At 44.0% G+C, this 21,455-nt stretch overlaps 1 protein-coding gene across 1 annotated transcript in view; it reads right to left on the reverse strand.

Annotated features, from left to right (window-relative positions):
- MSANTD1 (Myb/SANT DNA binding domain containing 1) overlaps positions 1–16,609 on the reverse strand; it is a gene marked incomplete at both ends in the record, with an annotated part of 33,180 nt that extends 16,571 nt beyond the window's left edge. Inside the window, 2 exons of the mRNA XM_081998981.1 lie at positions 2,763–3,027; positions 16,519–16,609. Of these exons, the coding sequence (XP_081855107.1) occupies positions 2,763–3,027; positions 16,519–16,609 (356 nt within the window). The remainder of the gene's footprint in view (positions 1–2,762; positions 3,028–16,518) is intronic.
- Positions 16,610–21,455: the final 4,846 nt, after the last annotated feature.

Genomic DNA, 21,455 nt, shown 5'->3' on the forward strand with positions numbered 1-21,455 from the left:
CTCCTTCTGCACAACAAGTAATGGCTTTTACTGAGCAAAATAAGCAAAACAGTATTTACACAACGGCATCTTAAAATGCTATGGGATCCTCAGACTGGAAAGCATCATTATAAATGCGTTCACTGCTTTCTGTTTTAGATCCTTTAAAGTTGCAGATCATTAATATCTGTTTCAAGAGATGTCCCAAGATAACTGATTTTAACACTCAACTTGGGTAAAAGGACTGGTAGTAATATTCAAGTACTGCTTTTTCTTTTATAGAAAAAAAAATTACGTATACATGCATATATGTATGTATAGCAATTTGTAGGACAGAAATTTTATTTTCCTTTATGAAATTGTGGTATATCGCTAAATAATACTATTATCTGATTAAATATTCTAATCCAGTTAATTTCTGGCTATCAAAGTAAGGCTACAGACCATAGCATCTTTGCAATACTGTAAACAGTTGCCTGAAAAAGTAAAGGCTCCTGAAGTGGTTGGAAGAAATAACCACTCAGGTGCAGAACAGCCCCCTCATGCCTGCTGCTACCTTCCCCCATGTCACACTTACTAACCCTACATAGTTGTTACCAAATATTATCTCAAAATAGAGTATTTTTCCCACTCTCTGGAACTTCTTTTTCAGTTTATGCTACAGTGCAGCAACGATGCCCAGAAATACAGCGAGGTAAAGCATCTTCCTCAAGTACCCTCCAGGCACCAAAATGTGGATTAAAACTCAGTGCCTCACAGCAAAGCAGCAGTCGGTGGCAACTTGCATCATTTACAGTTTCATCACAACGTTTCCTACCCTCACACACTCACAAAAAGTACCCAGAAAACTAGAAATTTTAACTCATAGCTTTTGTTTGTCCCTGTTCTCTCTACCATCTCACCTTGAAAGCGAAGCACACAACGCTTCGGATAAGAACAAACAATAAGACAGACGCATTTCATGCTCAAGAGTACAAAACGAAACAGCACCGTGACGGTGCAAGGCAGTTTTCTCACTCTCCTAAATCAGCATCTTAATCAATAAGCAGGGAGCTGCAACGCTCCGCAAAACAGAAAAGCAGCATCACAACATGCAACAGAAGCAGCCCTAGAAGTTCACAGAAACATAAGAATAATTTTTTTTTAAGTGCTGTGTTTCCACCCCACCCCCCCCACACACACAGAGCGTATGAGCGTATGTATGTGAGTGATTTTATGTCTTCCCTTCCCCCGGTGCAACTTTAAAGTAAGAGCATTAATTGGAAAAACCGAGACAGTCTGATTGATGACAACACTGAAAATTTAGAACAAAGGCTGACAGAAATAACCTATTCCTCTTGGCAGTTACGGCACTTAAATATCGGGCAGCGTTGCTAGACACCTGTAAAAGCTCGGTGCCAGGAGATGGATTTCTCAGCAGGGAGGACTGCAGATTTAGCAGCCGGAGCAAAGGCCTGGTAGCCAACAACTCCCGACTTCTCAATCTGCATCCGAGTGTGAATTGCTGGGTGACGCTGGGCAAAAATTTACCTTACTTCCAGCTTTCTCATCTCCAGTCTGGGTGAAGAAAATGGTAAGGATTACAGCAGGGTTAGTAAAACATTTTGGAGCCATTAGCATTTGCTACAAAACATCGAGTTTAATATTATGGGAAATGATGTTGAAGATTATGCTTGTGGATCATACAAATGTAGATGAAGGACATTCAAAGTTAAGGGGTTTACAGGATTTTCCCTAGTTTTCCATTTGATGAGAAGTCTCTGCATTAAATACAGTAAGGGTGCCTTACAGAAATGCGAGCAGTTTTAACATGGTTGCCTGCTGTAATAACCTTTTTTATTATTAATACGAGCTTTGAGGAGAGATTAAATAAGAGAGCCACATATTTGATTTTCTTGCATTACAAGCACATAGCTAAAATCACCACTCAGGATTTCCAGTATGAGGCAGTTTGTGCCTCACAGAGATAAGAATTAAAAAAAAAAAAAAAAAAAAAAGGAAAAAAAAGATATGCAAATATTTCTGTTAAGTTCTAATTATTTTTTCCCCTGCAAACAACAAATGCCTCGCATTTTCTAAAGCCAACTTCCCCTCCTGACTGACACCGCCTGTTCTTTATCACCCCCCTGTAGACACCTCCGCCCCCCCCCGCTCCCCCGAGCAGTATCGAGGGTGCACAGTGATTCTCTCTCTGCAGATATAACAGTTCTTCCGCTGCTGCTGCCGCTTATAATTATAGCAATGTGTGTCACTCAGTAATAAGACGTTCAATTATTCTTGTCCCCGTGAAGTGTAACCCTTCAACTCACAAGAACAAAATCGAGGAGCCTCAGCCCCCCCCAATATTATTCTGCTTTTTTGTGGGTTTTGGTTGTTTTTTTTTTTTTAACTTTGCCTTGCAATACCGATTCTCACTGGCCACTTCAAACTGCAGGAGTTTCACTGCAAGGAACTGCTGCCAAGCTAACACAAGCAGTCCCCTCAGCAGAGAGAGGAAAAAAAAAAAATCTCTTTTCCCACTAAATACATTTCCATCCCTCTGCATCATAACAACATCAGCTAATTATAAAGAAACAAAGTTGTCCCAGAGTTTGACATGAAATGGGGGAAAAAATTAACAATGACGTAACAGCACTGGCAAGAGAGAATTTTAAAAGCGATATGAACAATCTTTAATCTTTTATCGACAGATTTCCTCTAGGAGACTTCTTTCTGAAAGGCAAAAATCACTGCGTTGTCCCTGCTAAAATCTCTTAAAATAAAAAGAATTAACTGAAGCTTACCTGTACTGGAATGTCATATTTGTAATTTTTATCTTTATTTCCTCTCCGTGGCGAATTTCTCCAGTCATTTCAAAGAGTTTGTTAGCCATTTTCTCATAAACTTTGGCATTCCTTTTAGTTTGTTTCAGCTCATCAAAAAATTCTTCCCAAACCAGCATTAAACCTCTCATTTCTGCATCAGTCCAGTTTCTGGCCCTCCTGTGTTTCTCAGTCTGAGAAGAGACAATGTAACTGGGAATTTCTGCTGCAGCCATTGCTGACTGACCTAAAAGGGTTTTAAAAGAGGACACTTAATATAGATTGAGTTTTTAGTTTAGGTTTTTTGTAGTGCAAGACATGCATATGTGGATAAAGAATTTGAATGACAACAGAACATATGAAACCTTTTTGCAACAGCTTGAAGCTTGAGTGCACAAAATGGGGCCTACATCTGACAGGCAGGAATTTAGTTAAAAGCTTTTAAACAGAGAAACGTCATTTTGATGTCACGTTTCCATAGCAACAGAGCAACTGCATAAGCTACAACAACAAAAACCTTTTAACTGAAAGCCAAAGAATCAGGACAAAGTTGACAGGCCATCAATATTAAAGCTTTTAAACACTTTAGGTTTAACAAAAAAAAGATCTATGCAGCCTTTGAGAAGCTACTTTTAAGTTTCTACTTCTTTTTTAGCTTTCCCTTACCTTTTAGGCAGACAATCTGCTAGCAGGGGGTCATGGTCGCCTGAACGAGCTTTTAAGTTGCGCCTTGACAGACTCTTTAGGAGGTTGCAAGGACTGAGGCCATGTACACAAAAAAAAAAGGTTTTTTTGCAAAGATAGTCTGCAAAAAGCTTCGGCCAGCTTTATGAAAACTATACATCTCTAAGCTAATAAATGTTTAAGCAGGCAGGCTCATTAAAAAGGAGCCTGCGTCTGGGTTTAAGAACATGCACAAAATAGTATTTAAGTGTTTAAATATAGAGAGAAACGTATATACAATTTCAATATAAAGCCACTTTTTTTTTTTCCCCCGAGATGTTTTGCTGCTGATAAGCACACACTGCAGTCCTGTCAGTATGAATTTGCCTTTGTAGGTATGTATTACTGGATGTGTATTTTGTATTCCCAGTAATTTCGGTGCTATTTATGCAGCCTGTGTTCTGCCTTAGGACTGCAGCAGAAGCATTTCACCTGCTTTATGGGGAACCTAAAAGGATTATTCAACGAGTTAAAAAAAGGCTGTGAGATGCTTAGAACTGTGAATAAATTGCTTTGCTGTAAAACAAGCATTTTGAGCTGGTTTCTATATAGGGCTACATTCTGCCAGCAGTTATACCAGAGGAGCACCGCTTATTCATCGAATTAAATATTGTGCAACACGAGCAGTGGGCCAAATTCTGCCCCCGCTTACACTCGTGCAATCTGACAATAATCTTCCACAAAACAGTGAAAAGCAGGAACTGCATTAATTCAAGCAGTACAACCAGCTAGAGAGAAAGGTGTTCATCTCCTACGGTCCCAAGATAACCGTGTTATGTAAAATATAAATAAATAAACCACGGACCTTTCTTCTTATTATTTTCTGTTTCAGCATATAACAGCAATAACGACCTCACTGCAGGGCATTTCCTGAAGATTAATGACAGGCAGGGGTTAATGGCCTGAGGCTCACCCAGTCAGTCCTTAATCCCCAGGAAATGTTCTGTGCCTCAATCCTTAATGCTTAAGTATCCTATAAATTGTAAGTCTTCTCATAACCACATCCTTGATCTTAACAATAGTTTCAAAACACACGGCTTGGTTTGCATCCTGGAGATGGCAAAGAGAGCACATAATGTTCCTAAAAGGTACACTAGTAAAATCTGTAGTATCGCTGCCTTCTTTTTAGTTTATTTATGCTGTTGTTTATTGCAAAAGGCACAACAGCGTATCATGGAACAAGGGGGTGGGGGGTGGGGAGAATCATATATACTTTACATAGGAACTCCCACTGATCCAATCCTGAACATGTCTCTGTCAGAAATCTACCTGCTGAGTCACTGGCTTCCTAAAAAAAAAAAATAAAAAATCCCCTAGCTTCCAGATAACTACTTTTAACTACTAATATGACATCCTAGCAACTATTACCTTTAAAAATGTGTAAACAGCAGCATATGTTGTGCTGATGATCTTGCATGGTTTGTCTCTTGGGTGGCCAGCTGGGAGACATCACATGATCCGGGGACAGATGGTGGTCAGAAGAGGATCAGCTGGTGACACGTTCATTTTATTAATTTATTGTTTTGTTTTGAAATTCCCATCACTTAAGCTTGGGCTCCATGCAGCTATGTTAATAAAACCATACCCAACTGGGCTGGCTGCAGGGGCTAGGGAGCACCAGATGTTTAAGGAAGCAACGCAGCGTCCGAGAGGAAGACACCAATGGTCTCTTCTTACAGCGCTGGGTCTGAATCGGGACCAACACACGCTACTGCAAAGCCAAGCTTGCTTTTCAGCCTTTAATCATCCATTAGAGGTTTGGTTTTCCCCTCCAGGCTTTAATCCACCTAGGTTCTGAAAATGCCGATTAACACCACTGAAACCTATAGCACGATATATAAGCATTATAAAAAACCCAAAGATACGTATGGTCTCTGCTTTAAAGGGGTTTTTTAATCTGGTTTAAAGCACGACAACCAGGACAGGGTGGGAGAGAACCTGTCCAGCTGCAACAAGTCCTTTCCGTGACGGTCGACAACTATTCCTTCCCCGTTCCATCCACATGTGCCTGGCATATGTGCGGCTGCTCCCTGTGCTCCGCACCGCCTGCCGGGGCCGCGCCCGGCCCCCCGCCCCAGACCCGGGGTCCTGCCGAGGGGGAGCGGTTGTTTCCCTGTACAACCCGCATCTCTGAACCGCTCTATACGCTGTTTCCTATTAGTATAATTGACAGATTGATATAGTGGTATAGTGCTATTTAACATCTGTTAAATAAAAGAAATGCTTTCTAAATAATACCTCCCTTATTCCTCTCCCCTCAGCACCAGAAGGGAATCTAAGTTTCCAGGACTCAGGTTTTATCCCTTCCTCTGAGAAAGTCGTTGATGTTAATTATGGAGCCTCCCTCCGCATGCCTCCTCTGCCTCGCTGCAGCACACCTGCCAAGCGGCTGATAAAGTGCCTGTTTTCCTTTTTCACCCCCAAATAATCCCCGCAGTCCTCACCAGAGCCAGGGGAGGAAAAAAAAAAAACACCCTCTCCAGGCTGTACCCCTCTCTGCTGGTGTTCTGCAGATCTGCACGGTCCCCGAGTCTCTAACCCCCTCTCCTGGCCCCTCTCAAGCTGAAGGCCAGACAAGATTCATCATCTACCTCAAGACTGGCTGGCTACCAAACCCAGAATAACTGCTGGCGTGACAAGCTCTGCCTTTGCCAGACCCAAGGCACTGATGCACCTGGCACTGGCATCCCTCACACGCTCTGCTCTGACGTCTCCGTGGACGGCAGAGTCCTCCAGCATCAGCCTCCTCCAGACTGAGGACCAGCCTGGCACCAAGTACCCCACAAGCAACTGAAGCTGTTAACTGTTCTCCTCAATAAAATAAGGGTATTACTTCTCTTGGAAACCACTGAAATATGTAATGGAGCTTCTGAGGACACCTTTGTAGATGACCTTTCTGTAGGAGAAAGCTCCTACAGAGTTCCCCTCCTCCACTCTCCTGCTTACCCCAGTCCCTCCTCTGACAGGCACTGTAATGACCAGTCTAGAAGATATTCTTATGAACACTGACCTCAGTGTGCTTGAGGATCTCACTCATGCCCTTCTTTTTAATGCACGTATGCTCCTAAGAGCTCACCGGAATGTGAATTTAATAATCCCCTCGCAAATCTGTTCTTCATATCATCTGTCTAAACACCCTACCTTTTTTGCAATCATTATATATCAGCTTGAATAATAGCTCTCACAGCTGTTCCACCTTTCATGGTGATCTCTAAAGATAACAAAACACAAACAGACTAGAAGGATATCTAATGTGCAGATGTGGATCTAATGAAGTTTGCCTATAGATGTTTCTATCACAGAGTTCAGACAACTCCATTAATCCTAACATATCTGTTGACGATACTTCAAGTGATCTGTGCTAACCAACTGCACATACAGCCTTCAGCTTTGCAAGTGTGGGCTAATGCATGCCAAATAAAACTTTCTTTAGCCAAGTTTTAGGGAAAGGGGTTTTCCCTGGCGTTTGCAGGGAGATAACGGCTCTAGTCAGTCAACTGCCGGAGCTCAACCCACAAACTGTAAGCCATTAAACTGTGATTACAGAAGAACATGTCCGATCCTGCTGATGGAGATTGTGGTAGAAGTCGTCAGGCAGCACCTTCTTGGCAAATCAAAATTTATTCCATTAGGAACACAAGAAATTTCTGCAACTTCTCCTAAACGTACTTCTCTCTCTGAAATCCAAGTGGGCAACTGCCTACAGAGGTGCTGACACACAGGTCACTGCCTATTCAGATTTCAGGAATGGAAACCAAATTAGTTTTGGTTCAGGTAAGTCTTGAGACCAAGTGGTCTGGTCTCAGTTTTAGCACTGCTGGCAGCAAACACCCTTTTAGGCAGCAACTCTGAGCAGTGACACTGGGAGGAGAAGGTCCCCGCTGGAGGGCCATCAGAAGTATGCATCACCCCTCAAAGACACACATCCAGCTCTCTAACACACATGGGTATTTCAGTAGAGCATCCTGTAATGACTACATATACCTCAAAAAACAAAGCTGCTTGCACCCTTTTGTGTTTAGGGCAAGCTGTTGAAAGCGAGGTCATCCAAAGCACAGGCTTCTCACTGCTCCTTGCAGTCCTCCAGTCTGGCCCACCAGGAGCGTATCCGTGTGCAGGCAATGATAAATCTTGAAATTGGATAGTGGCTGCAGAGCATGTGCTCATCCTCTGGTTATTTCAGTGCAGGCACACCTTGATAATTCTGTTCAAAAGGATGTAAAAGTATATATGTATGTGTTTAAAAATAAAGCATTTGGGTTTTGCACCGCAGTTGGGATACTACGTTTTAACTTCAAAAAAGCTGCCTGCAGGTGGTGGAGGCTGTCTCCTGCCCCGTATTTTGCCATCCACCAGGCTAAAATGCCCACTTTCTAAAGTCTTACTAAAAACGATGTTTTTAGTGTCTCTGATTGCTGCACACTGCAATTTGCAAAGAGGGATAAATATGAGCAAAGAAATACTCTTCCACTGCTTCTGAAAAGCTTGGCCAGAGGAGACAGGCAGGGACAGGCGATCACAGAGGAGAAGCTGCCTTCTTTTCACCTCCATTAAACCAACCAGGTCCGCATCAGGGAAGCCATTGTGCTCAGGAAAGTGGTGGAAACCAGGAGCTCACCCTAACGTAGGGAAGCCCCTTGCAGACAGCAGAGCTGGGCTTGGGAACTCTGGTAAGGTCCGTGCACCCTTCGGTCTGCCGCTCTCCTTGCGTGATGGAGTCGTGTGAGTTTGTAAAGGCTCAGAAGCTTTAGAAAACCCTAAGGGTTGCGAACACAGAGGCATCAGGTCAGTGCTGTAAAACTGCACATGAACCACAGCTCCTGCTGCCCTAGTACCGGGGAGGGAAGTTTAACAGAGGAACAGTACAACGCCGTTTGTAAGGGAAGCAAAAAGCTATCTAACTGCAGGAGGTCCTCTTACAAAGACAAAACAGAAAAAGTTATTCAGGCTAAGTATAGTAGGTGTCTCACGGTACATAAAAAAAAAAAAAGGACAGTCCCTTTCATCAGAGGTCTGCAACCTAACTGGGACATGCCACAAGGGAAACAAACAGGATAGACCAGGAGGGACAAGCAACAGCGATACATTACTGAGCAAAGGCCATCGCATGGTTGGATAGCTTTTATGTACATCTGAAATAATAATACCTGCAAAGAAATCTGACAATGGAAATGGGTGCTCCTGAGGAAGCTGGCTGAGGAGAAGGCATCCTGCCTGACATGGGGCAGAGAAGATTGATATATCAATGCTTGTAACAAAAACCAAGAAAAATGAAATTTCCACACAAATGCCCTGCCATGGGGCTGTCTGTGTGGCAGGTTTCCCTGATGGCGGAGTGGGGCACCAGGCAGTCCAGGAGGATGGTGGTCTGGGAAGGTGCAGGTGAGCTGGAGGGAACTGGAGAGGTTTTCGATTTCGTTTTGCTAGACCACAGCCTGCTTGAATTTCACTGTAATCAGAATATTTCCCCAAAGCGCATTGATCTTGCTGAACCGGCAGATTCTGACCAAAAATATCTCCTTTGCCTATTTTAGTAGTAACCATGGAAGCCAGCTTTGCACAGACATCCAGTTGGAGAGAGAAGGATGGCGAGAGACAGCGAGGTGAATGCAGACAAGCTGGGAAATGGGGCTTCAGCAGTTTTGTGGTCAGACCAGGAAGTATAAGCACAGACAAGGGCGAGAACTGGAATTTTGTGGGGCTGTAGAAGGAGCTCATGGACTGCAGGGAACCCAAGGAATTCACTGCTTGGGGAAACCAGGTATAGACTGGTATGTTGGTAATAATTAACAATACTAAGAATTTTTTTAATCACTTAATTTTATTTTTTTTTTTTAGATTTAGCAGGGAGACAAACACTCATGCTACAGACCCTAGGTGGGGGGGTGGGGAGGAATCCCTTATGTCCAGAAGTTACAAATAACCACTCCCAAAACATCTGGCACTTACAACATATGGAGGCAGGATGCCAGACTAAATAGACTTTCAGTCATACATGTTCCTAAATTTTCAGGCATATAGAGAGAGACGGGCAATACTTTAAAAAATGTAGTTACAGAGAACAAAGACATCAGTTCTACAAGTGTCGTACTCCCAGTTCAATTTATAGCAAACAGAGCATTTCTGAGATTTGCTTACTCTTAAAGAAATCATTTGCAGGTCCTCAGCATATGGAACAACCCTGCAGTGCATAGTGTCAGATATACTCCTTTTCTGGTAAGCAAGCAACAAATCAAATTACAATGAAAATCGCTCCATTCCCAATGAATGGTTTCCCAAATCCCACTTGAAAGAAATTACTTTGTCCCTGCTTACTTAGAGGGGTTAGTCAATAAGTCCTCCTGCCCATGTTTGGGTTTTAGCACATTTTAGCAAGCTATGTGCTGGAAAGTGTCTAGTTCATTAAAAACTGCTCCTAAAATGCTATGCAAATATTTTTCTTGCAGTAGTAAGTTCTTCTGAGAACCTGTTCTAAACAGTTCACTTTAGACGTAGACCATGATTTAATCCAGTTTGGATTTGGGTTGTATCACAAAAGAAGAAAAATAATCCCTGTTGCGCAGAAGTCTACCCTGTGCCTGAGCGACATTCCCACGACTCAGCAGGGCAGGAGAAAAACGCCGTGTCACGAAAAAATAGATGATGGCAGCTGGTTTGACCATGGTGGTGCTGCGGCTGCACGCGGCATCGTTTCTGCCCCAGCAAGAATTAATTCTGCTGGTGTCATCCCTCGCTAACGGCAGCATAAAAGGCAGCGCCGTTTAAATAAATGCTTGAAGGAGGTTATTGATTCATTGATCCATTAGCGAGAAGCCATCCCCCGGATTCAAACAGGTGAGAGCAAGCCAAGCACAGGGAGCTTGGCACTGGCGCGGGATTCCAGCTAAGCGAGTTTTTGTGCTGTTGTGGTAGCAAGCCTTAATGCTGCATTGAATAAATGGGTTCTAGCTTGCTGTTCTTCCAGAAAGGAAAGCGGTTTGGGCCCTTTTCCAGCAACCTCAGAGAAACTGCAGTGCAAGTCGCTGGCAATTCCCTGCCAGAAGCCCAGCCTTGCCGCTCGGAGCTCGCTACCGGCTTGGCAAGCCTGCTGCATCCACCTCGCAGCTGTTTGCATCCCCACGCTCTCTCTCCCTGACTCCCTGCCAAGGCCCACGATGGACGCCGGGAGGATTCGGTCCCTCGGCGTACCCTGCCCTCCACCTGCAGCCGTGCTCCGGGCGAGCCCAGCAATTATCCCAAGGTGGCCGGGGAATGCCTCGCACCCTCTCGGCTCGGTGGGGGACAGCGGTGGGATTACGTCCTGCTGTTCTGCAGTTTAATCAGCCACAGGTTTTAAAAATAAAAAGCATTGAAGATCAAAGATGTCTGCCAAGTTGAGAAAGGCAAGAGTTTCTCTAACTCTCCTGCGATTCTGCTTGGAGACCCTGGACTACTCCAGCTGCAGACTTTTCCCCTCACAAGGTTCTCTCTGCTGTCAGCTCTGCAGAGGAAAATTTGCAAGATTAAAAAAAAAAAAATATTTAGGGCACAGGAGATTTTCTTATCAATTCATAAAAGATTTAAATACTAAAATGTAAATGGTGTTTTGGGTATTATTGTGAGGCAGCCTCAGGAATGGAAATTCAAGAAAAGTGTTTGAACCTATAAAGTTCAGACAATGCTCCTAGAAGACTGACTGATCTGAGAGCTGCCAAAAAGATAAGTAAAACCAAACTCACCAGCGCTGCTGTGATAGCCAAAGAGCTTAGCTGCTGAAGTGGTGGCTAAGGGAAGTTGAGACCGTACAAGAGGTAGCTGCCATTTCTGGGACAGGCTGCCAGCGATGCCAGCCGTCCCACAGCATCTCCCTCTCCTTGCATGGGAAACGCACACAGCTTTCAATGGACCAAACTGGAAGCGTCGCACAGCAGGTTGCAGTTGGTCCTGACTTTATTCCTTAATGCTGGGCTCAAAGCGTTGCAGGGGTGTTTAGTATCCCGGAGAGCTACATGAAAAAATGTCTATCCCCAGTGAAAACACATGGGGTTTCCAGTAGAAGCACGTGTTTCCATGTTGTCCCACAGAGACTGTGCAGCCATATGGCCTGTGAAGTCCTGTATGAGCTGTGTTTCCAAACGCTTCCCCCAAAAGGATGACTTCTGCTTTTGTGCATATGATCTACACAAGCAGCAAGCTACTGAGACACTGAGTGGCAACTCCAAGACAAACACAGTATTGGGAACTCAAGCGTTAGCTCCACATCTCATGGTAGGCTGGACGACGACCCATCCCAACTCTGAAATGTTTATTGCGCTATGCATATAATGTTGCCCTTTTTAACACACAGTGGTTTGCCAGAATTTGTGGTCTTGTGATTCCTTTTGGTTTACAGCATGCAGTCTTGTTCCCTGGACATCCCAGGGACAGCCAGGAGTCGTCATGTCCCCTTTCACATCCGAGTGTGCTCCTCCAACCAGCCTTCTGCCCTGGGATACCACGTCTCCTCTCGCTGCCTTCATGGTAAGCCCGTACTGCAATTCCTCATTGACTCCTGGCTTTTTCCAGCTATTTCTCCCTCTCCATGGCTCTCTGCTGTTTATCAGACACAGCCCCACTCCAACAACCCTCCAGGGTTCAGTTTATGTTCCAACCTTAACTGCTCCTCCGATCTGGGCATTAGCTTCTATTGTTTTGGCTATCACTAAACCAAGGAGTGTGTATTTTCTTCCTCTCTTGGCCTCAGTGAAATGCTGCCAGCAAACCCATCAGCCCACAGATCAAAAGAAACGTTTTCTAGCAGTCGCACGCAGGAGCATTCTGGCCAGCCTGAGGAAGTCCGCCTGCTTCCTTTCATAATCCTCCTGAACTAATACACACCCACAAACCACTTCTGGATGGAAACTTTTCCACATCCAATGCCACCAGTGATTTTAAAATCCTGCACAGTTCTTTCCATTCAACGTGGCACTCAGTGTTGTAAACCAGAGGATGTGCCCCGAATAAGTGTAGGTCTGCGCAGGGAAAAGTGGCATGATTTGTTTGCCTACAAATACCTACCGCAACGTGGCTATTCATAGAATCATGGAATATGTCAAGTTGGAAGGGACTCATAAGGATCATGGAGACCAACTCCCTGCTCCTCGCAGGACTACCTAAAACTAAAACATATGACTAAGAACATCGTCCAGGCACTCCTTGAACTCAGACAGGCTTGGTGCCACAACCACCTCCCTGGGGAGCCTGTTCCAGTGACCGACCACCCTCTCAGTGAAGAATCTGTTCCTAATGTCCAGTCTGAACTTCCCCTGACACAGATTTGGAGGCAAGCAAAGCTAATACTACCAAAAGGAGTGGCAGCATACCTGCCACCATCCATTCCTCTGCTGAGCAGATCATGCGAGTTAGTTTAAATAATGGATTAACTGGACTCAGTTCCCCTCTAGCAGATCAGCAAGCACTCAAATGACACTTTTTTTGGCAGCAAAGCTGCCTCCAGTACGTGAGCAAAGATTATTCTGAATAGTAACAAAACTGAAGAGCTACCGACCTGGTTTTCAATACTGCAGAGCCTATCTATTTCCAGTCAAACTCCACAGGGGGCTGGGCATACCCAGCATAAATAAGAAACCTAACCCAGATGTCTGAGGGGGGATTTGGACAGAAAATGTGTGGAACCTAAAACCACACAGATGCAGGAGACATCCAGCATGAAGATGCAAGTACAGACAAGCTGTCCATAGGGAGTCTGTGGCAGATGTGAACGGCACTAGAGATTTTTTATTTTGTTTCATCCCTAAATATTCAATTGACAGATTTTTGCATAGCCAGAAGGAGTACTTTTGGATCCTCATGTTCTAAACAGATCTTTAATTGCTCAGAAGGTTGGGATTTTTTGGTTTATATAAAACAGCTTTAATGATTGCAGGACCAGAGACCTTCTAAACAAAGCAACAAGGAACCACCATCTGATTGCAGATACGTAAGACTAAACAATTTACAAAAAACCAAGGCAGTTCACAACATGGTATCACATTCTCTTTAATACAAGCGGCCAGCGTTTTTCATTTGCTGCGCAAAGAGGAAGCAATCATGGGTTTCCCAAGGGAGGCACTCTTGTGCAACTGTTTACTAGAGGCAACCAGCCAACTCCGAAGGACTTAGGGAAGACAGCCCTCTTCTCCCCCCCGCCTCGCTCACCTAACTGTGAAAGGGTATTGTAAAAACTGCTTGGACTGACTTTATCTCCTGTTTTGCTAAGGATTTAAAAAGAGCTCAACAGCCTGATCTGCAAACTTGCCCAACCAAGGGCACACCAAGTATGACTGCTTCTGGTCAGCCTCTCACTAGGCGGATAGATGAAAATATTCTTCTCTGCTAATATACTGCAACTTTAACCCAAGAGTGATGGCTTACGTGCTTGAGCATACTATTTGCGCTGACTCTTCCCCCACGCTGGCTTTAATGCCCCGTAGTTATATCCCAGTGGCTGAAGCTACTCAAGCAGACGAAAAATGCATCACAGGCAGCAGTCTAACATACTCAACGCTAGTGTTATGGTTTTCTCCATCTTTCCTCTCCGCACACTATGCTTCACGATAACTGGACAGGCAGTTTCTATTAAAGCTCATGCATACCTTTTCAAATGATTTCTCATCAAGTCTCAGCGGGAACTAATTGAAGATTAAAATAATCATTCCTTCAGGCCTCTTACGGAGCGTTTTATCACTTTTTGTGAATACATTATGGAGAACTTCAGTGAAGTGCTGACCTGGCAGGACCACTGCACACACAAGCTGGAGTGGCTGGACAACCCCACACACATCTGGGAAATGAGGACTTGGGACATCCTCAATAAATGGGACACAACAAACCCTCATCCATTTCTTCTGGCTGTAAAAACCAGTCTAACAAAACCACGATAGTAAACATTTTCCAAAATATCATCCTGCCTTTCTGAAAACAAAGGAGCAAGTCTGACAAGAGCTGTTTGACGCTACATGAAATATTCCTGAAGAACTCTCTGATCTTCTCTGCCTCCTGAAATCTGGAGAATACCATGACACCCAGCCAAAAGCCAGCTACTGTAACTCATGTCGATCCCTGCTTTAACCTACTTCCACAATAACTAAATTCTTTCATTGACTGATCTGCAGCTCCATCCCCGACCTCTGATCTGCACAGCACCTCTCTGGGTATTGTACATGGCTATCAGATAACAACAACTGACATCCAGACTTCCACCAGCCGCTGGGTAAAAGCCGTAATGCTGGGTCATAGCAGACCCCCAGACGAAAACATTAATGTGTTTTCTGCAGTGCCTTGCAGGGTTAAGGAATCATTTAACCAGAGATGAAAGCTGAAGGAAAGGTCTGAAAAGGTTTTTGAAGCAACAGAAAATACCCCCTGGAATGTCAGAACCAGATGCTTCACTCGGTAATAAAATTCAGGGTCCCAAAAGCAGGATCAGGTATAGCCTTGCTAGTGTTTACTTTGACAGAAATACACATTTTCAGGTTTCTTCTGCTGTAAAGGCAGAAGAGAATCCTGGACACTGGTCACCACAAATACTGGGAATATTTTCTGAGTATTTTATACATCTCATTACTGTAAATATTTTAAAAACATTATTGTGCTCTATTCTACTCTGCCTCCTGATATTTTCATCTTACAAATGAGAACTCCTTCAGGCAGGCATCACCTGCAAGTTCCTGCCTAAGCATTTAAAATATTACAGGTGGTGTGCGTTATCAGCCAAAGTTTCCAGAATCACTCTCACTGTTAAGATAATTTGGATGTTTCCCACTACTTTCAACATGCTACAATATGGGAAACAAGACAAGCTTTGTTTTAGGTTATTAACATGATATAATAGTTACATTGCACTACACCCAGAAATGGTCAAAAATCAACTTTCTCTTTCATTCCCAAATGCCCAATTCTGTATGAAACTGTAGTAAAACAGTAAGGAAATATTGAGAATAAGGTTTTCATGTTATGTGTTAATTATTGTCAGAGAGCCAACACCTGTGCCACTGCTTATTTTACTTTTACACACATACATATACACATATGCATTTTATATATAGATACCTATGCACGTATGCGTTAATTTACCTCACTGATTTCCAATAGCAACTGTTCCAACATAAATCTTGGAAGAGGAGAGGAAAGGACAGCTGAAGGAAGACCAGGCCATCGCCTCACAGCAGAGCCCAGGGAAAGCTCTCTACTTGCAGACTAACCCTCAGGAAGTGGAAGAGCATTGTATTTTCCCTCCAAAAATTCAGAAAGGCGTTGCATGTTCCTACAGACTCTGCACCATCTTAGGACAAATCCGAGACTGCTAAAAATCAAAGGCATGGTTGGATGTCACAAGTTGATTTTCCATGTGCTGTAGTTTTACATAAGAATCGACAAAATGAGAAATTATTTTGTCTGCCTTTAAGCAATATTCTCATCAGAAAATTCTGCATGTAAAAGCCGGAGGAGACAATGAGACTGAGTGCCAGTTTAATACAGAATCATAAGAAGGCATATCCACCACGAGACACAAAAATACGTTGGACTCTCAAGACTGTGAGGAAATGTTAACAAATTTCAAAATACACTCCCGCAGTCTACTGGCTAAGATCTCTGAAATGGTCCAGTCACATCGTGGACCTCAGAGCCAGTGCATCAGGAGAAAGCAAACAGGTTCAAGGACAAAGTACCGATCAGTTAAACCTTATAAAAACCCAAATTAGCAATCACCACAGAAAGCAGGTATTATGATGTGGACTCCTCTATCCACAAGGTACAAACCTGCGAAGCGACTCCTTACAAGGGACTGAAACAGTGACTGACTTGACCTCCTCTGGCTGAAGAGAAGACAAACACAGCAACTTCTCCACACTTGGAAACTGCAGCCCTGAAACACTGCCCCGTTCCCTCGCCCTGCTTCTCAGAGGTGGAGCAGAAGGGCGGCACAGGCTCAACACCCAAACCCGTGCTTTTATAGCTTTGGGGGTTTTATGGTGTGGAAGAAAACCTTCGGTACCTGCTGTTCTAGGAACAGAAGATCCTCCATGAGCCTTGAAGTCAATGCAGGAGTCCTCGCAGCAGATCACCGAACCGGAGCAGAACTTCATGTCTGGGGGAGAAAGAGTTTGGCAGAACAAGGCACCATGTAGGGAGGGGAGCGAGGAAACATTTCAGAGCCATCGAGGAGTGCGGTCAGCCATACCTAGCCAAGGTTATCTTGCAAAGGTATAGATGAGGTGGGGTTTTTTTTAGTTTGCCTAAACTAAAAAAAAAAAAAAAAAACACACAAAAGCCACCCAACAAAAACCAAAAAACAAACACTAAAACCTAAAAACTCCAGCCTTTTGAACAGCACAGACAAATAAATTCCCCATGCTATACTATATAGTCCCATCATAAATGACTTTAATTGGCCCGTAAGCCTTCAACAACCTCATTCTTGTGTGCTGAAAGCTACTCAATTTAAGCCAAAAGAATATGACAAACATTCTCATCTACACATCTTACTGCTGCCAGAAAAGATGTCTCTTTAAAAGACATCCCAGCCTCACCCAGTCCACCAGCAGATGCAATTTTTCCCAACTATTCTCTTATCTGCTAAACTCTTCCATTAGTGAGTTAATGCTCAATGCTCAGCGTGCTGTCTTTCAGAGAAGTGCAAGTCTTTTTTTAAAACGTGGTGGGTCCTGAAGGTATCGTTATCTCTATTTTACACAAGGAAAACCCAGAGATAGCAAAAGGAAAAATTTCAAAAGCTTCCAAATGACTGTGAAACTGAAGTAATTTTCAAAAGAGAACTGGACACTCCAGAGCTGAAGTCAACCTTGCACGTCCTGCAGTCACATCTCAAAATAAAACATGCTCTCAATTCACTTAAAGCAAGGTCCTCAAAGCCACAGAAGTACCTAAAGAGTATCACAGTGGGAAATTATTTCCAAGTGAAGACTCAGAGCTAGATTAGCCATGACTTCTCCCCTTCTCCAAGAAAATAACTGATTAGGTGCCTAACAGTTCACAGGAACCCATTCTTTCCACCAAAAGAAGGTATTTGGGTACCTCAAGTTTTTCTTCCTCCATGCTGAGATGCCACCATTTTGGCCAAGCTGAACCTCCTAGCACTTAAGCCCGTGAAAGCCCACTTGGGATTGGGAAGTCGTAAGCACAGCTAACACTCCTCAAGACAGCTCTGGCGTCAGCACAAGGGAGAAGCCGCTCTGACTTTAATTTAAAGACAAGGCTGGAGGAAGAGGGTGTGGTTGGGGTGGCACGAAAATAGCACCCGCCGCCAGGGCAAGGTGGTTGCAACCTCGCCCTGTGGAGAGAGGTGCTGGGTTTGGACTCTGCCTCCAGGGCCGGTTTTGATTTTTATCCAGTGATGTTTTCATGCAAAACGTGTAGTAAGCAGCCTTGGGAATGCTGCCAGATACCTGCTCCCCACCTCCCGTCAGGGGAGGTCCCAACCGGTAGGCCACAGTCAGGCTCCCACTTGCTTCTCCTCTCCGGCTCTGCGAATCCTTCTCCACACCATGGCACAACTTCAATAGGAAGGGCTGAGAGGTTGCCTACAGCCTGGGAAGGGACAGGTGGATTTGAATATCCCTTGGGAGAAGGAGGACCCAAACCCAGGTTCGACCACTTCTGAGACAAGTATTATAACCATTAAGTTATTATATGAAAACCACCACACCAGTCATTTGTATCTTAAGCAGTGAGCACAAGGCTGTGAGCTGAGGCATTGGCAATCGGGGCAGGTTTGACTCCCCTGGCCGGGTTTGGAGCTTGCAGAGTGTGGGAGCAGCTTGCGGGATGCAGTGTGAGAGCTAGCACGGGGATGGGAAAAGGGTACCCAGGAGCCTAAGCAGGTATCAGTGCAGGGAATTCAAGGGACAAATATCAAGAAGGGAACAAGATTCTGCAAACAAGCAGAGAGATACGTCAGTTCCCACCATTCGAAGTCCTAACCTATTACTGTAGGGTTAAAATGTCAAACGAAAATCTCTTTTATCACCACCAAAGTGCTTTTACCTTGAATTTTTAAGTATTTGTTTAACCTGGGGTTAAAAATAGTCTGGGCTTTTTGACCGTTAAACAGATCATAAAACTCTCTGCAGTCCAATAGGCTACAGAAAATTTCTGTAGTTTTACTAACTATTTTGTGTCTAGTCTAGCTTCCTGCACCTTCCTCATCCTCAAACTAAAAGAGTTCATCTGCAAAAATTTAACTAAGGGTGCTTCTTACAGGAATTTTAAAAGTAGCTGTTAGCCAATGTGTTTTTATCACAAACCAGTGCAATAAAGTAACAGCTAGCTCTGTGTTTAATTGTTAGGAAACAGTATGTTTGTAATTAAAAAGCAAGTCTATACATGTGTTCTTAAATACTGTGAGCCTGATTTTCTTCAATTTTGTTGTTTCTTCCAATTCTTTAAATATGCATTTGAAAGAAGTCGAAGGACAAGTAGCACTATTTGGAAGATGCAAATAAGTCTTTTGAGAAAGTAAGTACATTTTAATCTCACTAAAATATACTAACCATAAAAATAGGAGCTATGCGGTAACGAAGTGACATTTTTTGACAAAAAAAATGGGGGGACAGGTGAGTAGGCTGAGTGAATGGAAATACTTACAATTCGCTTTAAATATTTGTCAAGATAATTTTGTAGGTAGATTTGTGCAAAAGCTGCAGAATTTGTTTCAGGTCCATTAGGAAAAGAAAGTCTAGCATGAGATTTTGATTTAGATTTCAGACTCATCTCAGCAACATAGTCATTAGTTTGTCCAACAGCATTAAAAGCTAACAAGTGCCCCTAACCTCCTCCCACAAATAAGAAAATTACAGCTGAAATTCTGCATCATTCCACGCTGGCGATTTTTAGACCAAATTTCCTATTCACCTTAACAAGATAATTTAAAAATCTCTGCCAAGCAATACAACCTCCTCGGTGGACTCCCAACAGCTCTGAAGACACCTACTGGTGGAATTTGATATCCCATATCCAGAGCATCAGAAAGTGTTTGGGAGATTTGTGTTAGGAAAAGGTACACAGTGGTACAGAGATTAAATTCCTTGGAGTTCTTTTTTATTCTAAGAAAAAAGAAGACAGGATCCTACATTTTGGTAGGTCTGAATGTAAGGACACAAGCACAGCTTATGGTCCTTTCAGCCAAGCATCTGTTGGCTATAGAAGAAATACCATATGATTGTGTCTCCGCTGACTTGCTACAGCTCATTTTTTTCAGCATTTGCAATGTTGTGGGAGCATTACAAAGTTTAACATTGCTTTTGTCATTTGGCGAACAATGCTGGCCAATCCTGCTTGCACTGTCACATTATTTAAATAAATATCAAAAAATTAATTATCCCACATGCCAATACATAGTGCAGTCTTACCAGCCCTAAATCAGAGTCGGGTTTATGTTTTTATAAGTAGTACCCTCGCTAAATATGCTCAGCTTGAATGAGCTGGATCGTCTGCCTGTTTGAGAATACTTGCCCTCATGTATTTCATGAAAACATGATCACAGAAATTAATGATTCTGGAACAGACCCTCCTAGAAGCTATGCTAAGGCAGATGGCAGACAGGGAGTTATTCAAGACAGTCAGCATTGCTTCACCAAGGGCAAGTCCTGCCTGACCAACATAGCGGCCTTCTGTGATGGAGTGCCACATCAGTGGACAAGGGAAGAGCTACCAATGTCATCTATCTGGACTTCTGTAAAGCCTTTGATACAGCCCCTCACAACATCCTTCTCTCTAAATTGCAGAGATACAGACTTGATGGATGGACTGTTCAGTGGATGGGGAATTGGTTGGATGGTCACGTCCAGAGGGTAGTGGTCAGCAGCTAAATGTCCAGATGGAGATCTGTGATGAGTGGTGTCCCTCAGGGGTCTGTACTGAGACCAGCAGTGCTTAGTATCTTCATCAATGACACAGTGATCGAGTGCACCCTCAGCAAGTTCACAGATGACATCAACCTGAGCGGCAGGGTTGACATGCCTGAGGGACGCGATGCCATCCAGAGGGACCTGGACAAGCTCGAGGAATGGGCCCGTGTGAACCTCATGAGGTTCAACAAGGCCATGTGCAGGGTCCTGCACCTGGGTCAGGGAAACTGCTGGTACCAGTACAGGTTGGGGGATGAAGGGATCAAAACCAGCCCTGCTGAGGAGGACTTGGGGGTACTGGTGGATGAAAAGCTGGACGTGAGCCGGCAATATGCTCTCGCAGCCCAGAAGGCCAACCATGTCCTGGGCTGCATCCAAAGCAGCGTGGCCAGCAGGGTGAGGGAGGGGATTCTGCCCCTCTGCTCCGCTCTGGTGAGACCCACCCCTGCAGTGCTGCGTCCAGCTCTGGAGCCCTCAGCACAGGAAAGACATGGACCTGTTGGAGACGGTCACAAAAATGATCAGAGGGATGGAACAGCTCTGCTGTGAGGACAGGCTGAGAGAGTTGGGGTGGTTCAGCCTGGAGAAGAGAAGGCTCCAGGGAGGCCTTATTGCAGCCTGGCAGTTCTTCAAGGGGTCTTATAAGAAAGGTGGGGACAGACTTTTTAGCAGGGCCTGTAGCGATAGGACAAGGGGTAATGGTTTTAAACTAAAAGAGGGTAGATTTAGACTAGATCTAAGGAAGAAATGTTTCACAATGAGGGTGGTGAAACACTAGAAGAGGTTGCCCAGAGAGGTGGTAGATGCCCCATCCCTGGAGACATTCCAGGTCAGGTTGGACAGGGCTCTGAGCAACCTGATCTAGTTCATGATGCCCCTGTTCCTTGGGTGGGGTTGGACTAGATGACTTTTAAAAGTCTCTTCCTACCCAAAGATTCTATGATCAGGATGCAAGTCTGGCCTCTGAAACAAAGGCATCAAATTCCAAATTTTATTTGATTTGATCCAAATGGATGCCTTTTCTGGCCCTGGCACTAATCAAGATAAGCCTGCATGCTTCAAACAA

Source organism: Phaethon aethereus (assembly GCF_964289735.1).
Source record: "Phaethon aethereus genome assembly, chromosome: 4".
NCBI lineage: Eukaryota > Metazoa > Chordata > Aves > Phaethontiformes > Phaethontidae > Phaethon > Phaethon aethereus.